At 35.3% G+C, this 13,605-nt stretch overlaps 1 protein-coding gene across 2 annotated transcripts in view; it reads left to right on the forward strand.

The window, feature by feature from the left end:
* RNF19A (ring finger protein 19A, RBR E3 ubiquitin protein ligase) overlaps positions 1–13,605 on the forward strand; it is a 56,233-nt gene that overhangs the window by 26,462 nt on the left and 16,166 nt on the right. For both annotated transcript variants that reach the window (XM_027064128.2, XM_015078023.3), the window contains exon 3: positions 11,206–11,414. In XM_027064128.2, coding sequence (XP_026919929.1) covers positions 11,206–11,414 — 209 coding nt within the window. The remainder of the gene's footprint in view (positions 1–11,205; positions 11,415–13,605) is intronic.

Raw genomic sequence — 13,605 nt, forward strand, 5'->3', positions numbered from 1 at the left:
TTGTGTTTTGTCTGGAGAAAGAATATGGTTTTTTATCTTTCATGGAACCTCAGGGTAAGAAGTGCTTCACAAGTTCCTTCAAGCATTTAATAGATTTAAAAGAAAAGGTCTGAAAGTGATAGAATAAGTTAAAAGGCTTATGTGTCAGAATCTGTGGCCCTAAGAGATTGAGACCATAAATCCTGGGCACAAACTTTCTGGTCAGTAAATAGGTACATTCTCTGGTGCTGGGTTGACTGATCATGTGGTCCAAATAGATATCAATTGTATCAACCTAATAGAACACAATAGAAGGGCTGACACAGATTCTTGTTTATATAAGAACTTGATTTTAGGGGAAACATAAACTGGGAAAGGATTGATTTTTCAACATACAGAATTGTGAAAATTAGCTCTTTGAGGGGAAAAAAATAGATCGTCATCACATGTAATAACACCAAACAAAATCAAAACAGGTTACAAAGGAAAGTTTTATAAATAAAAGGAAAAAATTGACCAAAAGAAAACATATGTCTAAGAGTAGCTCACCTACTGCCATTATTACTATTATTATTATTATTATTACTATTATTAAAATTGAATACACATTTACCCTGTAACTTAAAAGATCCACTCCTAGTGAAATACCTTGAAAAAACTCTTGTGTACCAGGAGACATTTTGTTAGGAGACATGTTTAAGAAGGTTCGTCATAGCAAACAAGAAAAAAATTGTTCATTAAAAGCAAAATGGATGAATTATATTGAGTTTCATGGTTACCAATTGAAAAGGAAGATGTGAATTTGAAGGGGCAATCAAGGGGCTTCTAAAGCCACTGATAACTGAGGTAACCTTGGGTTCTGATTTCCCTCAGTGGTTTCAGTTTACACTTACTGTACTGGTGTAATTTTTAATAGCATCACTGCTCTCACATGTTCCAGTTTAGGTTGTTAATTATATGATCACTCTACTGATACTTTTCTTAGTTTGTGTGGTAGATACAGGGGTATTCATTTATAAGTCCTTTTTGTATGTGTGACATTTTTCAGTAAAATTTAAAAATATTTCATACTTTGGGTTATTTTCGCCCATTTTCTTCTCATTGAGACTTCATTGTTAAAAAAGTAAAATGGCTTAATATTCTAAATATTTTGGAGAAATTAAATGTTAACTCAAGTATAAATATCATAAAATAATAGAAACAACTACTTTAATAGATTCTGTTATTAGGAAAACAACCACTTGATTGTTATATAAGTTTAACAAAGAATTGGCCTTGATTAAATTGACTATAAGTTAACTTTGGGTTGGTGGTTGTTAGTATTTTACCCACAAAGGACAAAGAAAACATGTCAACATAACTTTTAAGTATGTATTTTCATTTACATTTGATTTATGCTGTCTCTCAAGATTAAGAGCATATTTTATATACTTGATTACACTGTAGGCTTTTATGGTTGCATTATGTAGAAAATGTCATCCAGTAACCTAAAATGTATATGTATACTTTGAAAACATAGAGGGGCACTTGGGTGGCTCAGTTGGTTAAGTGTCTGACTTCAGCTCAGATCATGATCTCGTGGGTTCATGAGTTTGAGTCCCACATCTGCCTCTGTACTGACAGCTCAGAGCCTAGAGCCTGCTTCACATTCTGTGTTTCCCTCATTCTCTGCCCCTCCCCTGCTCGTGCATGCGGGTGCACACGCTCGCTCTCTCTCAAAAGTAGATAAACATAAAAAAACTTGAAAACATAGAATACTACATAAACTCTCATTAAAAGTTTCATTTTTACTTAGCATGAGCATATACAGATCTGATTTTGAATCTCTGTCCTATTGTGTTAAGAATTGGGATAGATCTTTAATTTTATTATTAGCATAATTCCTAGCACACAACAACTATTTTATAGCTCTTATTTATCATTCCTCATGTCCATTTCTTAAGTTTTGCTGTAAATTTTTTTAAGTCAGACAGCTACTCAAATATTTAATGCATCTGTGTGCCAGGTAGTAGAGATTTAATAGTGAACAAAACCCAAAAATCCGTGCCCTCTCAGAACTTACTAAAATCTTTGGATCCACAGAAGGACTTTTTTTTTTTAATGTTTTATTTATTTTTGAGAGAGAGTGCACACACAAGAGCAGGGGATGCATAGAGAGAGAGGGAGACAGAGTCCCCAGCAGACCCTGTACTGTCAGCACAGAGTTCAGTGCAGGGCTCAAACTCACAAACTGCGAGATCATGACCTGAGCTGAAATCAAGAGTTGGTCGCTTAACCGATTGAGCCATCAGGTGCCCCAGGACATTTTTTAACTTAAAATCCATTTATTATTTAAATCTGGCATTAAGAATACTGGTAAATATCTGATTGTCAGTAAGTCATAGAAATATTTAGGCAACTAGGACCATTGGCACATATATAGTATTTAATACCTTTCATTGTGCAACACACTTGAAAGGCTTTTTTCTAGAAATGCTGTTTGTGAAGTTATGAATTTTTTCTTTTGCATTTGACATTTATCAATATAACCCTTTTGTGTGTCTAACGTTAATTTTACTTAAACATGTAGTTTAACACACTTTGAGAAATACTGCCCTGAGCTCAGAGCATAAAGAAAACTTGACCTGGTTTCTATTTGAGATCTCTCAGAGTTTCTGACCTAATATTCTTTCCACTCTTCTGAGGGCCAGGACAGATGAAGCTTGTTTAAAAGATAGTATTTCTAAAAACTCCTCTTGAGAAGGAGCCAAACCTGTGTGCTATGATTTAACCAGGATGAAGTTAGCCAGACTGCTTCTAGAACATGCAGTCTGTACAGGTTCAGAGAAAAATCTGGCCGTGGCTAAGAAGTGTTGGGGTGAGGGGCACTTAGGAAGGAAAGCATAAAACCTGTGTTGAGTAAAAATATCTGATTACCTTCTGCCCAGGAGGCCTGGTTTATACATTGTAGGCACATAGCAAAAAGTGAGCATATCAGTTTTGGTCATCACTTGTTTCAGTGCCACCCTTCTACCAGCACAAATTATCCCTGTTATCTCAGGTGAGTGCTTCTGACTTTGATGGGGAGCTTTGAATACATAGGAACATTTATTATAGAAGAATATGATTAATGATTTAATAATGTCTGTGAGCCCCTCAAGGGCAAAAATATATATATGTGTGTGTGTGTATGTGTGTGTATATATATATATTTGATTTTTCTTTGTAACCATTGGTTAACCCCATGCTCAACAAAGAGTTGTTGAATGAACCAATCTTACTATATGCCACAAACATAAATCATCTATCTTAAGAACCATCAATAAAACACTTTAAAGCAATGTGATCAGCTATAATCAGGTTTGTGTAGTGTCAAACTGGCCAATATTTAAATTATTCTATATAATTACTGTGGTGGAGGATACTGTTCATAAACTTAAATGGAGCTATAGCAACTAAACAATATTTTAAACTCAAGTTTTAATATTTAAATATTTTAAATTTAGTTAATATCTATATAACTCTTATTTCCATCCTACAAAAAGGTTTTAGCCATAACTTGGTCATCTTTTGGGACACCTGGGTGGCTCAGTCATTAAGTATCCAACTTCAGCTCAGGTCATCATCTCACGGTCCATGGGTTCGAGCTCCGCATCAGGCTCTGTGCTGACAACTCAGAGCCTGGAGCCTGCTTTGGATTCTGTGTCTCCCTGTCTCTATGTCCCTCCCCCACTTGTGCTTTCTCTCTGTCTCTCAAAAGTAAATAAATAAACATTAAAAAAATAAAAAATAACTTGACCATCTTTTGACATGCTGGAAATGCTTTTGACCTTTTAGAAATTTTATACAGAGAACAGATCCAACTTTTATTTTCTCCAGAGGAAACAAGTACATGTGACTTAGAAAACAGAGGTTTTGTGTATAGGGAACCATCATGAGTAAACCATGTTTCAGTGGAAGTTGTAATTCATAACTAGTGGTAAGTTGTATCTGTTAGAATAGACATTCATAAAAGTATTCTGGGAGTTTGAAAGTACCTTGAGCTGAGAGTTTGCTCTTTTTAAAATTATTCTTCCTAACCATAAAATTGATCTAGATAGATTTTAATGCTATGTAATTCAGTATAAACTTCTGCTATACCAGACATTGTTATGATACTAAGATTTTTGATGGAGTTTTAAGGGAATCAATAAAAACGTTCCCTCAAACCTTCATTCAGAACCAAGTTGATATGACAGGAGACATGTCAGCTCTCTCTACTAATTAGTTAACTAAAGAATGTGGCTTTAGATGTGCAGCCAGAATAGCTTGCTTACACTTCACTCCTAAATAAGACTGACTTCTCCAAATAGTCTGGGCAGTTCTCAACAACTGTAAGCCTCCCCTGGAGCATGTAGTGGAAAGCACAACAGAATTCATCCTCTGTAGGAAGTAAGCAGCTTCTGAAAGAGGGAACCAGGAGATGAGCCTCACATTACCTAAACACTCTCCCAAATATATTAAGCAAGTTACTCCTTTTCCATAAAATAATAGTAACTTTTAGCAAGTGGAAACATGAGCCTGTTGATTTTGATACAAAATTTTACTTTTCCCCTTATCTGGATCAAATAGTTTGGGTATTTGTGATTATGTTTTCTTTGTTCTCTAAAGGTTGTGTTAAAATTTACCTTTGGGGCAAAAAATGTATCTTTGATTCCTAGATAATCGTTCTTCTTTTTTCTCATTTTTTAATATTTTTATTGGGGACTATTATATCTTTCTTAGGATTACATTTCATGTGAAATATATCTATTGTTCTTTTTACTTGTTCCTTCATGAGGAATTTGCTATAGACAGACTATACTATCCTAGCTGGTATCCCTACTTCCTAAGTGTGATCATTAGTGTAATTTGTAGAACTCTAGTACTGCAAAACTCTACCAGGAAATAGACATCATGGTGAAATAAATTCTGGAAATCACTGTCTACTGATCATTGATATGTTAAAAAATTTTTTTTAGAAAATCCTAGGATTAACAAAGAAAAAAAAATGAAAAAGTAATTCTGCTTAGCATTTTCCTAACTTGACCATTGAGTACTTGTTAGTATAGACCTCCTGTTAGCAATTCAGTGAACAGAAAATATTTCTGGAAAGACTGCCCTATTCGAATCCCTTTGCACCTTTCCCATTTCTTCCTATCCCTTCACCCCTGCTAAATAGGGAGGCTTAAACATTTTAAGTAGCGGGGTGCCTGGGTGGCTCATTCAGTAAAGCGTCCAACTCTTGATTTCAGTTTGTCATGATCCCCTGGGTTTGTGAGTTCAAGTCCCACATCTGGCTCTGCACTCACAGTGCAGATCCTGCTTGGGATTCTCTCTCTGCACTCACAGTGCAGATCCTGCTTGGGATTCTCTCTCTCTCTCTCTCTCTCTCTCTCTCTCTCTCTCTCTCTGCCCCTCTCCCCCTTTCCCCTGCTTGCATGCTTGCTCTCTCTTGCTCTCTCAAAATGGGTGAATAAACTTAAAAACATTTTAAGTAGAAAGAATAGAGATGGAAAGTAAGACTTGAGTTAAATAATGGATTGTAGAAGGAAATGGAGTATCTTTTCAACCAAGATGTGAATACTGTTCAAGCCAAAGATGTTTAGTTAACTAGTATTATTCACTTATCTCTGACATCTGAGGGTGTTCTTTTCCCACATAACGCTTAATGCATCAGAGCAGAGAGACTCCTGAAATGTTTCTTTAAAGGAAGCATTTTATATTTAGTTTTACCATTGGCTTCCATTATAATTTGAGAGCTGTTTTCCAATGGAAAAAAAGTTCAGCTCCCACACAATGAAAATCATCTTCAAAAGGCCTAACATTTTGCTTTCAAAAACGTGTGAATGCTAGGTACATTTAATTCTTGCTGCATTATAGAATGTGCCTAACAAAGTTATTATTAGGACTGAATATGTGTGAACACGAACACTTATATAGTAAGTACTCAATAACTGTTAACATAAGAAAAAACTGGTAGACTGCCTTAACTTTTAATCAAAATATACATTCATGAAAACAGAATTAGGAAAGATAAACTTATTTTTCTTTGTGATTTGAACAGATTGAATGGGACGTGAATGTTTAGTTCTGGGATTGGATTTCTTAGCTTTTCCTTTAAAAAAAATACTGAGAAGTAGCATAAAACAAGTTTGATATACTTTTTCTTATTACTTTATCTCTAATATTTGAGTACATATGTGCTATGAACATATTCTTTCCCCCATCTCCCTCCTTTCTCCCCACCTCTTTCTCTCCTCTCTCTCTCGCTCTCCCTGTATAACCACACACACAGTTTTATTTATTTATCACAACTCTTTTTAGTATTATATCCTAATTTTTGAGATGCATCTAACCTACATTTTCAACAAATGCCAAATGACCAGATGTCAAATTAATATTGCTCCAAGGCCAAAGTCAAATATCACTAATTATGGTGTGATGAACTTAGAGGATACAAAAGTAAATATAAAATTTTATATTTAAAAATTTAAAAAATTTTTGTAATGTTTATTTTATTTTCGAGAGAGAGAGAGAGAGAGAGCGTGCGCACGAGCGCGTGAGCAGGAGAGAAGCAGAGAGGGAGGGAGACACAGAATCCGAAGCAGGCTCCAGGCTCTGGGCTGTCAGCACAGAGCCTGATGCAGGCTTGAACCCATGAACTGTGAGATCATGACCTGAGCCTAAGTCAGGCACTCAACTGACTGAGCCACCCAGGTGTCCCTAAAAATTTTTTTTAAATGTTTATTTATTTTTGAGAGAGACATGGCACGAATGGGAGAGGGGCAGAGAGAGAGGGAGACAGAATCTGAAGCAGGTTCCAGGCTCTGAGCTGTCAGCACAGAGCCCAACTCGGGCCTTGAACTCACGAGCTGTGGGATCATGACCAAAGTCGGATGTTCAGCTAACTGAGCCACCCAAGTGCCCCAATATAAAATTTTATTTAAAAAAATAATTTAAAAAATAGATCAAATGTTAAGTGTTTGACATCATACTGTAGGATACTAGTCTACATGTCAGCTGTTTAGTTTGCTCCTGATAATTACATTGCATATTTAAAAAATTCTAAGTAGAGATATTCAATACTTATAAGCAGTTATTTTCAACAAGCTTAAGTCTTTAGACTCAAAACTGTAAGGAATTTTCATCTTAAAGCAATTTATGAAGCTGTTTGAAGTTTGATTATTGAGAATAAAATGCGTTTTGAGATCTCAGTTTTCTTGCCATACCCTTTTGTGTTTTCATGGATATTGTATCAGATTTTGGAAATTCTCATGTCATGAAATTTTATTTTACTTTGTTTTTTAAATGTTTATTTTTGAGAGACAGCACATGTGAAATTAGGGGAAGGGCAGAGAGGACAGGGTAGGGGACAAAGGATCCGAAGCAGGCTCTGTGCTGACAGCAGAAAGCCTGATGTGGGGCTCGAACTCATGAACCGTGAGATTCACTAGCTGAGCCAAAGTTGGTTGCTTAACTGGCTGAGCCACCCATACACTGCATCTTGTCATGAAATTTTAAAATGGCAAAGTTGACATTCTGTTTTTCATTCTTCTTGTCAAAATGTGAAGAATTCTCTAATAAGGACTTTTTCTTAAAAGATTCATAGCTTAAATCATTAAAAAGTATGTCAATTCTTAAAGGTTTATTTAGTGATATAGTAGTATACTGAACAACTTTCAACCGAGGTTAGAATTACGATATAACCTAATTTCTTTTTTAAATTTAATTTTATTTATTTTAGAGTGCAAGCAGGGGAGAGGGGCAGAAGGAGAGAGAAGGAGAGTGAATCTTAAGCAGGCTCTATGTTCAGTGTGGAGTCCAACACCAGGCTTGATCCCACAACTGTGAGATAATGACCTATGCTGAAATCAAGAGTCAGATGCTTAACTGAGTGAGCCACCCAGGCGCCCTGATATAACCTAATTTCTGTTCATCTACCTCATATATTTTTTATAAATACTTATTTACTCAAAAAGGCTATATTCTTCCTAAATTCTGTTATAGCACTCTCAATGTTCATATTAACTGTAAATCTGTTTCCCTATTTGTTTGAAAGTTCTTTAGTTTGTATCTAAATTTGGCTTTCACAGTCATCACTAATAATTATTGCATTTTATTTTTCCAACATTATGTACATTTATACTTAAGTTGTCCAGTAAAATTTCACCATATAAAGCCATAAGATTTTTATTCTGTCTAAAATGCCTACTAATGGTTATTTTACAATGAATATTCAGATACTAATAATCCAAAATGACATACATTATTTATATTGCTGTAGAAAGGATAGTAACTTGTATGATCACATGGTCATTAATCAAACACAGGTGCAGAGATACTAGAAATATCACTGAAATGGTGAATTGCTTATTTGGCATTCTAAAGATCAAGGCTAAAGCTGAAGTTGATTTTGGGTGACTACTGAGCCTAAGCCAAACTTCTTGAGTCCCTGTTATATTTTTGGGAAAACTTAGTTGTAGGGAGATGATGTAATTTACATGAAACTATTCAGTAATAGGGGGTAGAAGTGGAATTTGGACCAGGTAACCTAAATTTTTCTTCTGCCTTTATAATTGTGACTGGCCTTAAAAAACAGTCAGTCTTAGCATCATTGTCCCCTGCATACACACAGAGATTTCCCTGTGTCCCTTTTCTTCCTTCCTTCAAGAAAAGCTAGGTTAGAAAAGAGTTTTAGAAGAGAAGGTCATTTCCTTTTCAGTGAAATTACTACCTTAAAGACTGCTTAGGGTTATAATTTGTAGAAGAGAAAGTGTAGAGTCTTTGAGGACTTTTTTCTTTTTATTGAGAATGCAATAAATAAGCCCTCAGGAAATTAAACTTTGCTAAATTACCTGACGCCGATACATAAATTACCTTTGAGTTAGTCATGCTTGGACATATTTATGATAGATAGTGGTAATTGCAGAATTGGTCTATCAAAAATAAAATGGAATTTAAGTTGTAAAATTTAAGTTTAAAGGGTAAGATATAAGATATTAAGGAAGCAAAGGGTCCAAAAGTGGAGGAACTTCTTAACTATTAAAACTTTACAATTTTGTAGATTATTTTGACCTAAGTTTCCAGGCAAAAGGAAATGTTTGATATTTACAAAGCTTCTTCTATATATTTTTTAATTTTTTTTAACATTTATTTATTTTTGAGACAGAGAGAGAGCATGAACAGGGGAGGGTCAGAGAAAGAAGGAGACACAATCTGAAACAGGCTCCGGGCTCTGAGCTGTCAGCACAGAGCCCGACGCGGGGCTTGAACCCACGGACCGCGAGATCATGACCTGAGCCGAAGTTGGACGCCCAACCGACTGAACCACCCAGGCGCCCCAAAAGCTTCTTATATATAAATAAGACTTGTTTGTGTCTCTTTCAAAGAGAACCAGAATCCCCTAAACATTTTTTATTGTAAACTTTTATTGAGATAATTATAGATTCATGTGTAATTATAAGAAATAATAGAGAAATCCTGTGTATCCTTCACAGTTTGCCCCAGTGGTACCATTTTACAAAGCTATAAGACAACATCACAACCAGGATATTGGCATTGATATAATCTACCAATCTTAAATTCCCCCAGTTTTACTTGTACTTACTGGTGTGTGTATGTATATTTAGTCATATACCTGTTGTTCTTTTATAAATACATCCACCTGTATCACACCCTGTTGGCTCCTCTACCCCATCCCTTAACCTGTGGCCACCTCTAGTCAGTTTTCCATTTCTAAAACTTTGTCATTTCTAAAATGTATAAATGGAATCATACAGTATATATAACTTTGAGACGGACTTTTTTCATTCAGCATAATTCCCCAGAGATTTATGAGAGTTGTTAAGTGTATCAGTAGTTTCTTTTTGTTCTCCAGTAGCAGTTCATGGTATATATGCACCCCAGTTTGTTTAACCATTGATTGACCTGTTGAAGAATGACATCTAAACTGTTTCTGGTTTTTGGCTGTTACAAATAAAGCTGCTATAGACATTTGTGTACTTGTTTGAACATAAGTTTTCATTTTTCTGGGATAAATGTCCAAGAGTGCCCAGAATTTATTTTAAATAAGAAATTATTAAAGTGCCAAAAATATCGGGGGGTGCTCAGTCGGTTAAGCATCTGACTTCGGCTCAGGTCATGATCTCACGGCTCATGGGTTCAAGCCCCATGTCAGGCCCTGTGCTGACAGTTCAGAGCCTGGAGCCTGCTTTGGATTCTATATCTCCTTCTCAGCCCTCCCCTGCTCATGTGCGCGCTCACTCTGTCCGTCTCTCTCTCTCAAAAATAAACGTGAAAGTGACAAAAATATTAACTTAGAGAATAGGTATTGGGGCAAGTCATGAATCTACTATTCTCAGTCTTTTATCTTGAGTGGAAAAAAATTTTTTTTGCTTGAGAATTCAAGTTTATGTACTTTTTGGTAGGACATCGGCACCAAAGAACACTTTCAGCATGTGCCTTAGAAACATTAATATGAGAATTTATGCATAAATACTAGATAATCACAAAACTTATGAATTGGCAGTTTGCCATTCACTTATAGGTATAGTTCATTCACAGTCATTATATTTTAAATAGGTTATATTTTTGTTTTTCTGATTTTCAAAGTAACAAGTAATTATAAAAATCAGAAATGTATAGGGGTGCCTATAGGGCTTAGTCGGTTAAGTGTCCAACTTTAGCTCAGGTCATGATGTCACAAGTCGTGAGTTTGAGCCCCACATGGGGCTCTGTGCTGACAGCTCAGAGTGTGAAGCCTGCTTTGGATTCTGTGTCTCCCTCTCTCTCTGCCCCTCCCCCACATAAAAATAAATAAACATTAAAAAAATTTTTTAAGTCAGAAATGTATAAATATATAAAACAGAAAATTAGAACTCTAATACCAGCAAAACGGCTGTCAAGATTTTTGGTGTATTTCCTTCTAGTGTTTTCTGTGTGCATATTATACTAATTTAATAGAATTTTTATAAAATTGGGATTAAGTTAACTATATAGTTTGCCATCTTAGTTAACAATGGAACTTTAAAAATGTTTTGAACCATTTGTATGTCTTCATTTATGAATTGTTCACTTTCCCCCCCTTTTATATTGATGAGATAGAGTTTATGACTATTTGGTCATGCATAAATAGAAAACAGGAATAGCACTGAAGTTGGCTAATTGTTTTACTTAATATTTCTTCTTTTATGTCACATTTTAAATCATTTTTATTCTTCTTTGAAGATACGCTGTGATAGCATTTGGATGTGCTAGCTGTCCAAAATTAACTTGTGGGCGAGAAGGCTGTGGAACAGAATTTTGCTACCACTGTAAACAAATTTGGCACCCCAATCAGACCTGTGATGCTGCTCGGCAAGAGAGAGCCCAGAGTTTACGTCTGAGAACTATACGTTCTTCATCCATTAGTTATAGTCAAGAATCTGGAGCAGCAGGTACTTATGTCTAACTTTTCTAATAAGATACTTGACACATACAGAGCACTATAGTTATCTTAATAAAAACTGCAGCATTCAGTTCCTGTTATTACCTTTTCTCCCTTCAGTTTTTCAAAGTGTTTTATGTGTTGGCATTTCTGTCTCAGAAGCACTCAATCTTTGCTGTGGAAGAAAATGGTACTGATGTTGGAAAGATTTTATTGTAAAAAAGTGAAGTGCCGTGATGATTTGCATAACTGATAGCTAAGGATGTCTGAAATTGTAATTTATAAAGGTGTATTATGCAAAGCTTAGCAAAGATTTTTAATAAAATATTAAGTTTGAATATATTACCTTTAGATTATTTCTAATTGTATAAATATCACAAAGTTACAGGTTTAAAATGGTATTTATTTTTTGAATTCTTTCATTTACATGTTTTGTGAAATACTACATCTTTTATTTACAGATGTCTTTTCTAATTTTGTGATCAAGGATTCAAATCATACCTTAGTGGGGAGGACACTAAGAATTTTGTGTCTTTGACTAAGAATTTAAAAATTACCTGGGGATATGTACACGAACAATGTATGCATCTTCTAAATCTCAAAAATTCAAAAAAAAAAACTTTTTTTTAATGTTTATTTTTGAGGGAGAGAGAGCATGAGTGAGGAAGGGGCAGAGAGAGAGTGAGACACAGAATCCAAAGCAGGCTCCACACTCTGAGCTGTCAGCACAGAGCCTGACGTTTTGAGCAGGGCTCGAACTCACGAACCATGAGATCGTTTACCTGAGCCGAAGTTGGACGCTTAATGGACTGAGCCACCCAGGTGCCCCTAAAAAATTTTTCTGAATCTCTTAATGTTCTTTGAGTAAAAATTCCAAAAATTAATATTTCCCATTTACAAAATTTCATTGTTTATTGGGATTTTTAGGAAAAATACTTGTAGAAAAATAGTTTTTTTTAGAAAAATACTTTTCTCACTAATTATAAAATGGAAAAACTTGGAAAGTACAGAAATTTGTCAAGAAAATGATTTACATTCCTACCAGCAGTGTATTATTGAGATAGTCATATACTTAATGCTATCAGAGAAAAGTCTTATTCAGTAGTTAAAGTTGAATTTTAAATTAAACATTTAAAATGATATAAACTTGAAAGTCAACATTTAATATTTTATATAATGTACACAGATTTTCATGCTTGTTTGCTGATTGACTTGTTTCTGCTTACTCTCCTGAAGATTTGGGGTGGAACTCAAAGGTATTAATAATGAATTGTAGGTGTGGGTCCAGAAGCAATTCAGAGAGGACCTGATATATGTAAACTGTACCCTGTAGAGTCCGCTGTAGCCATTGAATGGTCCACTTGGAAATGATATTCCTCTTTTTTAAATGTAGGGATGGGTGTTTATTGGTTATAGGACACATGACATACTGAGTCACAGACTTGACCCTGGAATCAGTGTCTCTGGATATGAATTGTAGCTTCTCCACTAATGCTCTGTGCAACCCTGAGCAAGTTGTCTCAGCTATAAAATGAAGATATTAATAATACTTATGTCTATAAGGTTGAAACATTTCCTGACACATAGTAGGTGCTCTGGCTGTTAGAGGTGGAGAAACTAGAGAAACCAGTCACCTGCTGGAGATTTGCATTTGTTATTGATTTTAAAATAAACATCATGATTTAGTCATCCAAATAAATGTTGATCTTACACTATTCACCATGGGGGATTTTATGTTGTAGTTTTTTTTTCAGCAGTGCTACCCTGGAACACCTTATTGGTCATAACCTTTAGATACTAATACAGCCACTTAAACTATCTTCTTAATGTCAGTTTGATTTTTGGAAATGACCAGAAGTTCCTTTGGAGCTAAGTTTAACCACTAGAATATCATACCAAGTTGAATCACTGGTTTGGGATATATCCAAAGTAAAATGTGACTGTCTGATCATGGGAATAATTTTTTTTTTTTTGAAGTTTATTTATTTTGAGAGAGAGGTAGTGCAAGGGAGGGAGGGGCAGAGAGAATCTCAAGCAGGGATCTCTCAAGGGAGAGAGAGAATCTCAAGCAGGCTGTGCACTGTTAGTGCAGAGCCCAGTGTGGGTCACGAAGTCACAAGCCATGAGACACATGACCGGAGTCAAAATCAAGAATTGGTTGCATAACCGACTGAACCACCCAGGTGCTCTCGAGAGTGATT

The sequence above is a fragment of the Acinonyx jubatus genome, chromosome F2, assembly GCF_027475565.1.
Source record: "Acinonyx jubatus isolate Ajub_Pintada_27869175 chromosome F2, VMU_Ajub_asm_v1.0, whole genome shotgun sequence".
In the NCBI taxonomy this organism is placed as follows: domain Eukaryota; kingdom Metazoa; phylum Chordata; class Mammalia; order Carnivora; family Felidae; genus Acinonyx; species Acinonyx jubatus.